This window comes from Nomascus leucogenys, chromosome 14, assembly GCF_006542625.1.
Source record: "Nomascus leucogenys isolate Asia chromosome 14, Asia_NLE_v1, whole genome shotgun sequence".
Classification (NCBI taxonomy): domain Eukaryota; kingdom Metazoa; phylum Chordata; class Mammalia; order Primates; family Hylobatidae; genus Nomascus; species Nomascus leucogenys.
The window spans coordinates 13147101-13163155 of NC_044394.1; the positions used below are offsets into that span (position 1 = coordinate 13147101).

General features: G+C 40.2%; 1 protein-coding gene across 1 annotated transcript in view; it reads right to left on the reverse strand.

The window, feature by feature from the left end:
- The window catches only part of LHCGR (luteinizing hormone/choriogonadotropin receptor), a 64137-nt gene that overhangs the window by 29620 nt on the left and 18462 nt on the right, over window positions 1-16055 (reverse strand). The window contains exons 3-6 of the mRNA XM_003262367.2: window positions 14031-14105; window positions 10570-10644; window positions 8521-8595; window positions 8357-8434 (exon numbers count right to left, since the gene is read on the reverse strand). Coding sequence (XP_003262415.1) covers window positions 8357-8434; window positions 8521-8595; window positions 10570-10644; window positions 14031-14105 — 303 coding nt within the window. The remainder of the gene's footprint in view (window positions 1-8356; window positions 8435-8520; window positions 8596-10569; window positions 10645-14030; window positions 14106-16055) is intronic.

The following is a 16055-nucleotide window of genomic DNA, read 5'->3' on the forward strand; positions in this document are numbered from 1 at the left end:
GATATGTTTCTCTGGAGGAGGTAAACAATAAAAACATAAAATATAATCATGGGTCAGATGATGATAAAGCAATGGAGGCAAAGCCAATCAGCTTCACATACTAGCTCTCCCATATTGGATTACTGGACGCCACTCTCAGTAGTTTTCTTCCCCTTCTATATTGTGGAATCTGAGAACATAGGTACAGGGTTGATGCCTGTTGTCTTGCATAATTATACACAACCTTGTTGCCTCCTTAGAAGCTCAATTTCACCAGAATTTTTTAAAATTTTACACCTAGGATATTAGTCTTTGGCAGTCTCCTGCCATTTTAGGTGTTGAATTCCTTTATAGCAGTCTCTTTTAGATAAGGGAATCACACCCTTTTTTCTGAACTTCCTTAAGTTTGATTTCTTAGACTCTCGCCCAGTATTTCTGAAAACTTTCTCCTCCATCCACTGAATTAGAATCACCTGGAGTTGCTTGTCAAAAATGCAGACTCAGACCTACTATATCAGAAACTAATAGTGGTATCCAAAAATATGCACTTTTATAACAAGCTCTCCCAGTGAGCCTTCAGCATGCCAGTTTGAGAACCCTTGCCCTAGGGTATATCATAGGATGATACTGTTCTCATCATTCCCATGGGGCAAGTCAGATGGTCGTTGGCTTAGAATTGTGTCCAGAGTCTAGTCCCTGAATTGCTTTCTCTACCTTCTAAGTGATGACCGCACTACACGTGTAGTAGATGAAGAAAAGATAGCCCTTGCTTTGTTTTCACCAAAGCTGCCAACAGTTGTCTAGATGCCCATTACTCGTCACAGCTGCATGCTGCCCTGATCCTTGTTTGATACATGTTAGGATTTTACGCTTTTCTGTTACACTCACAGTGTCACAAGTGTACCCTTGTGGTTAAGTCTGCAGGCACTGAACCCAACTGCTTGAATCCCAGCTCTGCTGCTTACAATCTGAATTACTTTGGGCAACTTACTTACCCTTTCTGTATATTAGTTTCCTAATCTGAAAATATGATAATAGTATCAACCTCATAAAGCTATTGTAAGGACTAAAAATGTAAATATATGTTAAACATTTATAAGTAGGTTCTGGAATACAATAAATACTTAATGTGTTGGTCTTGTTATTATTATTATTATTATATTTTTCAGTAGCCTCCAGCCTTCTGACCAGGACAGAGGTAAAGGATCTCCCTTTCCATGCTCTGGGCAGGATTTCTGTGAAATACAGGCATCTTGTTTAATTAAACTATCATCCTTCTCCAATGAAGTAAGGGGTCTTTCTCTTCCTGGGCAGAGCAAATCAGGTCAGTGGCCTGGGCTGCCCCAAATGTACTCACATGCTGAAGGCTCTCAAACACCTTTGGTCTGTACTAGCATCATGGACTTTTTTGCCTTTAGACATTTTCCATGTCTTTTTTTTTTTTTTTTTTTTTTTTTTTTTTTCTGAGTAGTGTCAGTCCTGCTTGTCTCAACTTTCTGAACAACACGGCCCACTGTTTCAGTTGCTCTTGTCTCTTTTCTTACTGGTCACACACAGTAGAATGTGCTGCCTTGTTGTGATTAAAAGAGAAGCTTCCTTACTTTGGAGAAATTACAAATGTGAGTGGGAGACCTCATGCTGTCAGTCTTGCACAATGCTTTTAATGCCCTTAAAAAAACATCTGGAGAGTCACTTCAGATAACTTTTTTCCAAAACATCATGGTGTCAGAATTAAATGAGGAAGGCTTCCTTTGCTTTACTTTGAGGATTTTGTCACAGGCACAAAAATGAAGATTTCTCACCTCCCCCAACTTCTCCTCTATTACAATAGCTGTACCTAACTTTAAAGCATTGTCTAGGTTCTCTACTCAAATGTCAATAATTGTGAATGAGACAGAATGGCACCTTTTTGTTCAAAATAATATTTGGGCTTTAGATATTAATCACAGATGATACTCTAATTCTGAATGCTGCTTTATAATGAACCCCAAATATTCCTGGGGCTCTAAAAGCATTTCTAGGATTCTAATATTAACAGTATTAGACATTCTTCTATAGTTTCCTTTTGGATCACCTGGTTTCTGGATGATTTCGAAGAAGAAAGCTTAATTTATGTTTACAGATACTCAGGGTCTCAAAAAAAGTGGACCCATTGCTAAAAGGCAAAGCATACCGTTGTAGAAGATATCTTTTAGAAAATATGGTGGTATATTTGTAAGCAAATTTTTTTTTTCAAATGACTATACAAACAGCATTCTAAAGAAAGGAAATCCTAAATTCACCACTTTCTTCCCTATGTGGAACTTTGTTGAAGTCCTTTTATAGCTGAATAATTCCTTATGTATGAAGACACTTCTCTAGTGGATATGCTGGCAGTTGTTAGATGGGTAACTGTGACCTGGTTACTAGTATGTGCTGCTGTAACCCTAGTTATGAATCAGGGTACCCCCATTTCTGGGGGTTCATAGTCTCTATAGCAATGGATCCCTCTCCCTGTATTGCTGTGCCTCTTGCCTCTCAGCAGCACTTAGTTTTCATGTTTCCTTCTACCTCAGCCATGTTCATGCCAACTTATATGTCTTTACTATATGTAATAATAAAAAGGGTGACAGGAATCAGAAAGAATGATACCAATAAAGGATTCTAGGCCGGGCACGGTGGCTCACGCCTGTAATCCCAGCAGTTTGGGAGGCCAAGGCGGGCGGATCACAAGGTCAGGAGATCAACACCATCCTGGCTAACACAGAGAAACTCCGTCTCTCTTAAAAATACAAAAAATTAGCCGGGTGTGGTGGTGGGCGCCTGTGGTTCCAGCTACTCGGGAGGCTGAGGCAGGAGAATGGCATGAACCCGGGAGACGGAGCGTGCAGTGAGCCGAGATAGCGCCACTGCAGTCCAGCCTGGGTGAAAGAGTGAGACTCTGTCTCAAAACAAACAAACAAAAAAAAACAAAAAAAACACCAAAAAACAAAAAACGGATTCTAAAATGTTGAATAAGGTTTTTGAAAAATTCACATTCTATAGTGATACTCAAAAAGAGACAGACCAAGAGAGAACAGGGAAAGGGGGAAAAAAGTAAGCATCTTCTTTATAGAAAGGTGTTGGCTAATACATGTAGAAGAATGATAGCATGTAAAAACTACCATTTTGTAACTCCCTTTGTAACAACTGAATAATCAATGGAGGCTGAAACCATTGGATGAAAAGTTGTTGGCTAACTGAATAGTCACACAAATTCAATGTGTACCACCATAGTTTACTTATTAATGACAGAGGAAAATGTGCTCTTACAATAGAGATCTGGCAGTCACTGCCTTAAGCTAGCAGCCAAATAGTGGGACAGTGTGACATAATGTACTTCCTGGTTTGATGTAGTGTGAGAGACACAGCACCCCCTTTGCAGTGTTCTTGTAGGAATATTTGACCTGAATCTAGTCATGGCAATATAGCCTGCTGAATCCAGACAACTGTCTTGGGCTCCTCAAAGGATCCTGTGTCATACAGAACAGAGGAAGGAAGCTGGACAGTTTGGGAGATGGGGGAAGATGTGGGTAGTGAGGATGGGAGGACAAAGGGAAATAATAGCAAAAATGCAATATATAAACTTTGATTGGATTCTTAGTTCTAAAAAATCTATAAAAGATATTTTCATTTGAATATGGACTGTAGGTTAGATAATATCATTCATGTTGATTTTCTTAGGTGTGATGGCATTGTAGTTATGTAGAATGTCCATGTTTTAGGGAGATACATGCTCAAGTATTTAGGGATGAAATATCATGATGTCTACAAACTTCTTTTGGATGGCTTGGCAAAAGGGCAGTGTGTGGTATATACTCACATACATAGAGATAGAGTGGGTGTGGCAAGCTGCTAATAGTTGATGAATCTACGTAAGGTGTATAAAGGTGTTCATCATACTCTTCTTTCCATCTGTCAATTGAAAGACAAATGGAAAGTGCCTCAATTTGTCAGTTAAAAATTTCAAGAAAAAGAAAAACATTTAAAAGGAGATGATGAGATGTGATGTTTTCAAGATGGTCTAAAACAACTGGCCTGCTCCAGGTTTCTAAGTATGAGCTTTTAACTGTGATTAATTGTAATTGTGGTGATTGTGTAGTTGACACAAAGTGATTTGATTCACACAAGGAAGTAGTAATCCCTTTGAATAGACAGAGAGAGAGGTATGTCAAAGTGGGATGACCTGACTAAGGCTGCTTGGCTGGTTAGACACAGAGCCAGGACTGAAGCCCAGGCTCCCTATTGCAACACAGTAGAGAGACCCAGCAGTCTCTCTACTGTGGCTTGTCATGGGTGCAGCCTGGAATCGTCATGCCTTTCCAGACATCACTTCTCTGTAGGGTCTTAGAAAATTAATTGCTATGACTTTTCCATTTCTTTGTGGAGTTAAGATATGAATCAAGATTGTCTCTTTTTTTGAGACTGGTATGACCAATCACCTAGAATATTTTAAAGGTAGCGCAGCTAAATTCTGCTTATTTGGGAAGGAGGGGCATTTCAAGGTGGCCTCTTGAGGAGATTTAATGAACAACCAAAGTGGCTATAAAGGGATATAAAAGCATAATGCATAGTTTTAGCATTAGCCCCACTGAGTTTCTCCAGCATCAAGTGAAGTGTTTTGTTTTCATTAAATGAGCTCACAGTTGGTAAAGATTTGGGTAGGGGGAGGGCAAGACAGGTTCTACAAAAAACAAAATCTCAAATACCCCTAATAATGAAAAGAGAAGGCTTGCTTTCATTATTTTCTAATTAGAGAGTTGAACTTTATAGCTAAGAAAATAAGGCTTTCCTCTTTAAGCATAATACCCTTTTTCCAGCAGGGTGCTCCGCACGATCCTTTGCTTACAGAGGGGCCCATTCAGCAGAGAACAAGTGCCAGGCAAATGACTAATCACTCCCCTTCAGCTGAAGGGCCAAGAATGAGAAGGGGGATGGAACTACAATGTCCCACAGGCTCTCTGGGAGAGACAGAGCCTCAATCTTTATTAACTTCAGAGTGGGGAAATTACATCCTACTGGCATGCACTCTTTTTCTTAAAATCATGAGCAACATAAGTTAATGTCCCTGTCATAAGAAAACCATGAAGCTCTCTGTGCACATACTGAAGTATGATGTGTGAGAAGGAATCTTTGTTACTCTTTGAGTCTGGTGGGGTGGCCCAGTCTTGTGAGCTCATAGTTACCTATGGATTATCCCAACATTGATTTTCTTCTTCACCCTCCTCCATGTCTTCTGCCTTTTCATTCCTACTTCACTCCACTCCCATCATTGTACATTTACCTGGGAGGAGTACCAATTGGTCTCTGATTATTTTTAGATTTAGATCAAAGTTGAAGGGAGTCGTGGATATTTGTGATCTTTGAATAAAGCCTACTCTATTGAATAGATTATTTTATTACTTTTTCCAGAGTTACCTCCAATGTCTCCTTGTCCTGGCACTTAAGGGTCTCTGCAATTCAGTGTCCTCTCCATCTCAGCCAGCTATCTAAACTCACTTTCCGTTCCTTAAACAGCATGGTTACTCCCAAGTAGTAGCCTCACCGTGTTCTCCTCCTGCCATGCTTTTGCTCCTGCCATCTCTTCACTTGGATTCCTTGCTCTGCCTTTCTCTGTTTGTTGTGGTACCACATAATGGTTAAGAACATGACTCTGGAGCCAGACTGTCTGGGACCAAATCTCGACCCGAGATAGAGATACTTAACCTCTTGATGCCTTGGTCTCCTCATCTAAAAGTAGGATTGATAGTTCCTATCTCATAAGGTTGCTATGAGACTTAAAAAGTACTTAAAAACAGCACAGGTATTTAATAACAGCTACATAAATATTAGCTGCTATTTTCACATTTACCCATATAAATGTTACTGATTCCATGAGGTCTAATTCAAATCTATTGGCTCTACTATAAAGCCTCTCTGACTTCCCCAGCCCAAAAGGACTTCTCTAAGATCTCATTTCTAGGTACCACACACTCTCATAGTGAATATCTACTAGCTTGTATTATTATTTTATTATTTTATGTTTCCCCCCTCATTGAGACTATGAACTTCTCGAGGACATGAATCTAATCCTATGTCTTTTGTGTTCTTGATATAGACATGTGGGGAGACCCCAAATCCTAAGGCATATGATATCACCTCATTCGGAGTTTGTTTGTTGAATACCTTGTTTTTGGTGGGGGACATGATGAATGAGTAGTTCCAGATCCATTATGCAGTGGTGAGTTGAAAACACTTTAGAAGCAGCCGGTAGAGCTGTGCTGTGTGAGGGAAGTGGCAGGAGTGGAGAGACTGTTGAGAAATATTTCTAGGATCAACAGAGTCTCTTTCCCAGTGTTCAAGAGTTGCAAGTAAAGAGTATGGGTTAGTTTTGAAATTATTTTTGGTTGCTGCTCTGTATTCTTTTGATTGCAGTAATCTGAGATGAAGCTACATGGTTACAGCTTTGTAACATGACAATTATACATGTAAAATTACACCTACACAAAGTAAAAGTACTATACAAAGGCAGTGCACCAAGGATACCAATTTTTAGAATCCAGTGATATAAAAGAGAGTCCTCTGAGATGATCTCTTCTTTTGCTTCACATCTATCTCTTCATTTCAGAGTCATTCCAATCCATGTTTTCTCTTTTTTCTTTAAGGGTGAGCTCCTTTATTGCCTCATCACAATTTTGCCATGGGCTGTAACCAAAGCAGAAAGAGTGAGAGGGATATGGATTTTAGGAGCAGAATTAAGTCAGGGTCACTGGGCTTTAGGTATAAAGAAATGAGGCCAGGGGGTGGTGGCTCATGCCTGTATTCCCAGCACTTTGGGAGGCCGAGGAGGGCAGATCATGAGGTCAAGAGATCGAGACAATCCTGTCCAACATGGTGAAACCCTGTCTCTACTAAAAATACAAAAATTAGCTGGGTGTGGTGGCACATGCCTGTAGTCCCAGCTACTCGGGAGGCTGAGGCAGGAGAATCACTTGAACCCGGGAGGCAGAGGTTGCAGTGAGCCAAGATTGCGCCACTGCACCCCAGCCTGGTGACAGAGTGAGACTCAGTTTCAGTAAAATAAAATATGCTGCCCAGGATGCTGCTTCTGAATGGCACGGCAGTGGAGGGCTCCCATGTGAAGATGTATGGCAGGGATTCCAGAGGGAAGGAAGTCTGGCAAGTGTCCTGTGAAGAACATGGGTTGAGTTATCTTAGTGGAGTGCTCCTCAAACTTTAATGTACATGTGAATCACTTGGGATCTTGTGAAAAGCATATTCTGAGTTAGTAGGTCTGTGGTGAGCTATTTCTAACTACAGGATATGGTTTAGATCTGTGTTTCCACAAAATCGCATTACAAATTATAATCCCCAGTGTTGGAGGTGGGGCCTGGTGGGAGGTGACTGGATCAAGGAGGTGGTTTCTCATGAATGGTTTAGCACCATCCCCCTAGTGCTGTTCTTGTGATAGAGTTCTCATGAGATCTGATTGTTTAAAAGTGTGTGACACCTCCCTGCTCTCTCTCTTCCTACTGCTCCTGGCCATGTGAGGTGCTGGCTCACCCTTCACCTTCCATCAGTATTGTAAGTTTCCTGAGACCTCCCAAGAAGCTGAGCAGATGCCAGAATCATGTTCCTGCAAAGCCTGCAGAATTGTCAGCCAATTAAAACCTCTTTTCTGTATAAATTACCCAGTCTCAGGTAGTTCTTTATAGCAATGTGAGAATGGACTTATATACCAGCTCTCAGAAGATGCTGAAGATGATGGCTCATACTTTGAATAGTGAGGCCTTAGGAAACACCATGAAAGGGATAGCCTGGTAATCTGATGAGTAACTGTCAAAGAAAAACACATTATTTTTAAGCATTAAGGAACAGAGAGAATGAGTATAGATAGTGTTGCTTCAGAAACAAAGTGAGAGGGACCCAAGATGAAGGCGAAAATGAGAGAGACAGAGCAAGGTCCATTGATCAACTACTTTTCCTACTTGGAGAATATCCTTCCAAACTCTTCTCTGTTGAAATCTTGAAATTTCTGTGCTCTTTTTTAGCCAGGAAAGCCACTCCTCTCTAGACTGTGTCTTCCTAGCCTTAGAGCATTCTTCATTAATGCAGTGAACAATTTCATAAGTTTGAGACTCAGTCACTAAAAATCCTCAGGGCCTGTTTGGTTAAACTGAATTGGTTGGTTGGTTGTCATGTGAACATATGACCCAGCTGTGATCTTACACAACTCCCTTCACCCTTAGCATTTTAGATTAAGAAGAATGTCACCAGTGAGTGAGGAATGTGGTAAAATACGAGAAAAAGCTCACCCCAACCTAGTAGTGAGACTAGCAGGAGGCTGTATGGCAGAACACAAATCTGGGAGTTTACTCACAGTGTTACAGATTCATTATTCATCCCTTGAAAAGCATTTCCTGGTATGGTGGTTATGTGTAAGTTATCACAAATTTCCCTTGAGGAAAGAAATGAGAAATATTTACTTTCTAAATTTTAGGTGCAAATAGGAAACTTATGCATAGCAATCAGCTTGGTACTTACAGAATAAAATTTGATTGAGAGGAGAAGATCTTTGTAACATCTGGAAACTTTCTGATGCCTGTGTTACAGATGCTCCTGTGATTAGGGACAAGGTAGTGGTGTGGGCAGAGAGTGGGTAAAAGTGATTGTCATTAAGACATAAAGATAAAAGAGAGTACAAAGTCATTTTGCAAATACAACTTTCACATTAAATTTAAAAATATTGAGTTTGGTGTTATCAGGACTACTTTTAGCTGATAAAGATTGTTGCAATTCAGAAGTCCCTCATGCTATGGGAGAAGATGCTCTAATGACTCCTATTTAGAAATCTGGGGACTGGGGCCAAATTTAAAGGTCTTTTAAATTTATATTTCTAGCCTGTCTTTTCTTATTAATCACATTTTCCTGTATTGCATTCCACTTTCTTTTGGTTATTAGTTTATTACATGCTCTTGATAGTTCTAGAAAGCATCGTTAAATTTTGGAGCAGGTTTTGATTCAAATACTTCAAGAAAATTAATCTTTTAGGATAAATCCATATTGCTCATTATTAAAAAATCTTCCCTTATTTAGCTACCTCGCAATTCAGGAAGTTCTTCTTTGCATCTCATTGAAATCACTAAACATTGTTTTGGTGTTTGGAACTATTCAAGGCTCTTCTTTTCCTCCCACCTTTTATTTAGCTTCTGAAGAGGAGAGAGGCTTAAGTGATAGGTGAAATTGAAGAATATTTTATTACAAGAATGGGGCTCCCTCAGAGTCTAGGCATCTGGATTGCCACACTGGAGTTTTAGATTCACCAGTCATGGGCTCTGGACAACTAATGTGAACTGTCCGTCACCCTCGTGACAATGAAACAAAGCCAGGTTTCTCTTCTGGCTCTCTCTGGTTCTCCTTCTTATCCAAAAGCCCAGGTCACACTGGATCTCTGCTCTGTCTACAGCTGGGGATAGCAGTGTGGGATTAGACTGCAATGTGTACTTGGGTTGGGTGAATATCACAGTTTTGGATGAAAATGCTACCTAATAAAGACAATGATTCTTAGATAATAAGAGGCTTCAGTGGTCAAATTTGGTTCTGCGATTTTCTTATGTTTTTTCCAAGTAGTTGATGCTACCGTATGCTTATGTGCCCTATAGACACCCTGGAGGTTTGGAAAAACAGAACACCTGAGTTTGGAATTGTTCAGTGTCAGAGTTAACAAAGGAGCTATGCCAGTTCCGGTAGCAGCTCTTGCAGAAGGCCCCAGAGCAAGACTGATGACGTGAAGTACCAGAGAGATGTACCTTCTCTCTGTTTTCCTTTTTTTGGGCAGTGATGGGAGGTGGACTTTACATTCTCTGAGGAGTTTATGAAATTTAAAGAAAAAAGAGGGATGTCTGTTTTAGGGAGACTTAAATTTTTCTTTGTGAATAGGGATGAATTGATATGTGAGAAGATCCATAGTGATAAATTCATAGCTTTCAGGAATTTTGGTATTTCTGACAAGGCAATGATTGTGGCAGGCTACAGTGGTACTCAATTTCTAATGCTAACTGATAGACTTAGTTAGACTTAATGGGAAGTGGAAAATAAAGATTTAGTTTTTATGGCACAATGTCTACCTTAAGGCAGTACTTAAAAAGTCTTCATTTAATGAACAAATGAAAAAAATGAGATAAAGGAGGTCAGTAATTCTTAACCAGTGATGAGAGTCAAATCAGAATTGCCACTCTCACTTTCACCTACTCTGTATTCACCTCAGAGATTCTGATTTACCCTTTTTAAAGTGTTATGACCTCCATCTCCCATACCCACTGTCAACCTTGAAAATCACTACAAAGGGGTGATGTTCTTCCCAGGTGTTTAGGACTGATAAAATGTTGGGAACCACTTACATGTATGCAAAAGCACCCAGCTCGGTGGCTGATGAGAAATGACAATTAAATTTAAATCAGAAGGCTGAAGAGGAATATGTAAATAGTGCCATGTATATGGTTAAACAAAATCTTTCCAACCTTTTCCTTGTTTTGATTTTCATCAGATGCCCATCTTCCCCTCCCCAATTGCTTAAAAAGGAAAATTTCTCACAAGTATTTTAATCGGGGAAGATTTATAAATGCTCCGGGCTCAATGTGTCTCAGATTTTTGGTGTTCTGGATCAGTCTGTAAAGAGAGAGGGAAAAAAAGCTGCTGTTTAATAGATGTGTATTGTTTGAAATGTGTGAGATCATGGTCACCAGAAGTTGCTGGCTGAAAATGGCATCAGCAAAAGCAGGTGACCTTCATATGCTTGGGAGGACCCCTAGCGACTCTGGGGATGGAAATGGCTTGGTGAGAGCTAGTTCTCTATTTCCAGGAAGCACTGCTCTCAAGCTTCTAAAGAGGCGGGTATAAGGATCAGAGCAGGGAGTCTGTCTCTGCACCCTCCCACCCCCTCCCCCACCACAGACAGCACCGACATCCAGGGCTCCTGGCCAAGTAGATTCTGCCCCACTGTGGACCCTGAGGGTGATGAGAGATTCCTCTCAGGAGAGATGAGCAAATTACCTACTCTCCCTTGTAAGCAAACTCGTCCTCTTCATATTGGCCGGCAATCACATGAGCAGTTATACCGAGGGGCACCAGTCTGTGGAATGGCACAGGGCAAAAGCCAGAGGCTTGAATTTGGGGGGTGTTATACTCATGCTGAAGATAATTTGCTGTGTCATGATGTCCAGCCTCCTAACCTCCCTGAGCTAGTGTCTCTTCTGTAAAATTGGTATAATAATATTACATAGTCTTCCTGCCTCACAGGTTAGTAGGTTTTAAGTAATAGAATAGGTAGAGATAATATGAGGCAGGGCTTTGCAAAGTATAAAAGTACAGCCATACACCACTGTGATGTTATTGCCCTCCCTGCCCAACTCCCTCATTCCCCTAATTACTGTGACTCTACAAAAAGTAGTCACCATTGCTAAGTCCTGTCTACTTTGTATTCAATAAAAGGCCAGTAAATGCCTTTGGCTTTCTTAATCCAGGTGACAGCCACCTGAGGAAATAATAATTACCTTGTTCTATAGAGAGAATGTAGTGTACTGGTTAGGAGCATGGGCTCTGGAGTCAACTTGGTTTTTCATTCTGATTTTACTAATCATATGACCTTAGATATATCACTTTAAGTTCTCTGTGTCGTGGTTTCCTTATAGTGTTGTTTTTGAGGAATAAATATATGTGTCTGGTTCATAGTAAGGCCTCAGCCAGGGTTAACGATAGTTATAATAGTTGCTGAAATTAGGAAGCTGAATGATTTGTCTTTGGTCACACAGCTGAGAAGTAGCAGAACTTGGATGCGACCCAGTTTTTCTGACTCTCAGTTTAGTGCTTGTTCCACCACACTACAGTTACCCACCACTTGTGCCTGTTTCCATCTTCTCAGCCCTTTTGATTCTTCAGATGTGAGTGATATTTTGTTGTAATTGTTTCTACAGCAACTGGGTCAAGCAATCATAGGCCATATAGAGCCTTATGTGGGTGGGATGGAAGGGACTTTTATCTCTAAAGGTCTTTTGGGCTGGGTGTGGTGGCGTGCATCTGTAGTCCCATTTACTTGGCAAGGAGATGGGAGGATCACTTGAGCCCAGGAATTTGAGGTCAGTCTGGGCAACACAGTGAGACCCTGTATAAAAAAAAAAGATTAAAAGAAATTTAATAAAAGAATTTTGGGGCCTGACCTTAGCCCAGTCATTCATCCATGTAACAAACATTTATTGGGCACCTACATGTGGCAAGCATCGTTCTATGTGCTGGGAATACAGCTGTGAACAAAGCAAAAAGAGCCTTCATGGAGTTAGCATGCTAGTCTTAGGACCTTCTTTGGGAATCCATAAACTTTCCCTGAGAGTGCTTTATGTTTCTTTCTGTTGATGAATGTTGCTTTGCATCACGGGAAGCTTTATTTATTATTAGCTGCCCTGGTGGTTCTCAATATAAGCTGTGTTTTAGCATTACCTGGGAAGTCTGTTAAAACTGCAGCTTTCCAGGTCTGGGATAGGACTGTCATCTGTAACTGTAATGAGCCCCCCGTGTGATTCTCCTTCTCAGCTAAGTCCAGACTATGTCTTTTGTGCTTACTCATTATTTTGGATTTCTCTGTAATTGGTGAGTAGTCTCACTTCCCTGGCTACACTGTTATCTCATGGTGGACATTTATATTTTATCTCCTCTGTATTCCAACAGCATTTGGCCCTGTATTGGACACATGGTAGTTGCTCACGTACTTACCAATTAATTATTCTCTTCAGGTAATTATTCATTGAATCATTTATAGGGGGACCTTGTGGTGGAAAATACAGGAGCTCTGAAGAAAGACAGTCTGGGATTGAATCCCAGTCCTGCCGTGGTGTAAAGCAAGCTTGTCCAACCCACAGTCTGTGTGCCACATGTGGCCCAGGATGGCTTTGAATGAGACCCAACAGAAGTTTGTAAACTTTCTTAAAACATTATGAGTTTTTTTTTTTTCTAATCTCATCAGCTATCGTTAGTGTAACTGTATTTTATGTGTGACCCAACACAATTCTTCTTTCACTGTGGCCCAGGGAAGCCAAAAGATTGGATACCCCTGGTCTAAAGTGTCACATTGGTCAAGTTTCTGTGCCTTTCCAAGCCTCCATTCCTTCCCCTGGACAAAAGGGATAATTACTCCCACTCTGCACGGTAGCTGTGAGGATTAAATGACACAACATAGAAGAAATGCCAAGCACAAGAGCTCAAAAAATGTTTGATGCTAATACTTTTCCCCTTCCCTAACTTTTGAAACTCTGAAGTAGGTAAAGTTTGAGTGCTTTTCTGGAAACTCAGGTTTGGACCACACAAAGCAGCAGTAGGGGGCGTGGTGTAGAAGTCATATGCATTGATTTCTAATTTCAGCTCTGGCACTAAGTTGCTGTGTGATGTCAGGCAAGTAAGTTAACCTCTTTAGGCCACAGATTCATCACTTGAAAACTGAATTGAACCAGTCTTTTCCTATCCTTTTTGTGATTTTTTTGGGGAAATGATACTTTGGCAAGAGTTGTTTCTAAGAGTTAATTCCAAAACATCACAATAACAACAACAAAACCCAACAAGCCCAACACACACATGCCTATTACACAGCTTTTACACCGTAGGTATTCAAGAAACATTTACTGAATGAGTGAATGTGCCAAAATAGCCCCCAATGAACCAATTTATGATCTCTAAGCTCTTTTCCAAATTTTCCTACTATCCCAAGTACTCCATACCTTCCATAGGCAAGAGCTACTTGGCAGGACCTCACAATGTCAATTTTAATTTCTATCTTTGTGTTGTGATGTTTCGGAGTTTATACAGCTCCCAGGGAGAAGCAGTTGTCACCATAGCAACCTACAGGCCACTGCAGTGAGAAAAATTAGTGCCTGCCCAGACCTAGTAATTGCTGTAGTCTTTTCCTCTTGGATTCCTAGCAGTGGATGCTTGAATACAAATACCAAGTGGGCTCCAGCCAGCGAGGGTAATAGTGTACAGCAGTAAACTGTCTATTAGCTGATGCTTACATTTCAGACAAATTGAGGAGGTTGTCAAAGGCATTAGCTTCTATCCTTTCCAGGGAATCAATCTGAGAGATTTCACTAGGGAAGAGAGGGGGGGAAAAAGAGAAAGAAACATGAAAGAAATGATCGTGTCTGCATGACAATGAGCTATGTGTGTGACCCAACAACTGGGGACACCACTGTGTCACCCTGAAAAGAACAAGGATGTGCAAGTTGTCCCCAAATCATACAGTGCTAACATCTCCCTTTAGGAGCACTGATGGGCACCTACAACCCAGGTGCAGTTGAAATGCAAGTTTTAGTAGCCCCTGTTTATGTGACAAGTTTTTCTCTTATTTATCTTTGACTCAGAGCCATAGATTGTTAGAACTGCATAGGCCCTTTGAGAAAATCTAGTCAGATTCCCTTGTTTTACAGCTCTGGAAATTAAGGCCCTGAGAGGAGAGGCAAATAGTATTTATATTAAGGTTCAAGACTAGGATATGGATCTCTGGGTCCCAATTCTGTCACTCTAGTGAGGCTTTAATATGGGTTGAATTGTTTCATAACTGTTAACCCTTGGTTTCCCAAAATCTCATGCTGAGGCTATTGCAAGGTGGTCAACTCCTGCACATGGTATCCGTCCTGAATTACAGTTACCTACTTACTTGACTGTTTTTCTCACTTGTGAGAAAACTGAGGACAAGGAGTATATTCTATTCACTTCTGAATCCCTGGTGGCTTCATGTTGCTTGGCACAGAGTTAAGAGTACAAATGAATGAATGAATAAGTGAATGGAGTGATGAATAATTGAATTTTTTGAAAACAATACAAAAATAAAGGAACCAGTTTTGTCATATATGATTCGCAAGCGTGTAGGTAATGCCAGTGTTACCCTAAAATCCCAACATAAGCTACCATTTCCTGCCAGTTGAAAACAAAGTCTCAAATTCACAAACTGTACATTTGCATATTTCTAAGGTTAAGGCTCACTGAAGACTTCAGACTGATGAGAGCATTAGCCCACAGAAAGGCAGAGCCTAAGGTAGCTAACATCTTTTCTGAACAACACAGGAATGGATTGTTCTTGGCTGATTCATCTTATTCCTACCTATTGGTTTGCTTATTTAACTGTAGCTTCTTTTCTCAGTAGGAGGTCTTAATGCATTAAAGGTTATCAAAACTTAACATTCCAACTTGAGAGCAGAAGAGTGTGGGTTAAGCTCAAGTAAACTGACAAGTCTGTAACCTGCAGTGAATTTCCTATAATACGCAGTAATTCTTGAGGAATTATTTTAAATATGCTAATTGCTTACTAATACCCTAAAGGGCAATAGAGGCTCCCAAAGGAGCTAAGATCGATGCTGTAGCATCTTCTTTAGAGATGCAAATCTGCTTCCAAAGTCCAGTGGATTGTTAAGATTAGAGATGCACTGTGAGAACTCAATGGCGATGAGGTCCTTTGACTCAGGCTCATATTAAGAAAGATGCTGGAATACTGGGCCCTTGAGAACATTCTCTCTCCAAGTATGGGAACTTTGGTCCTAGAAGCTGAAACCCAGGGACAAATGATCGAAGTTATGTCTGACAAACATGAGATCATACTGCATTATCCAGGTGCTTTACACTTTTGATAAATGCCTTTCATCAATATAGTTATAAATACTGTGTTTTTGTCATATATTTTAGATATAAAGATTATCTTCTGATGCACAATAAACTTCCAACACATCTTTTTCCTATGTGGGTGTTATCTAAAAATGTGACACAAGGGAATAGCTGCTCTAGCAGAAGGAGAATTTTTATGATTGGAATCTATCTTTTTTTCCCCTTAAAAGATATATCATCACTTATAAAATGCGTTCAGTTCTTTGAAGCAAGGTTAATTGTCTGGATTTTAATGACTCTTAAAAATCATACCTTTTCTTCAAAGGTCTCTAGTTATTATTTGTATTACAAAGATAAAAATATGTGAGTATCCTAAACACAATTTCTTTCCTAGAAAAATTATCCCCTTTCAAATGTGTTTTCTCTTAGAAAAAATTCAT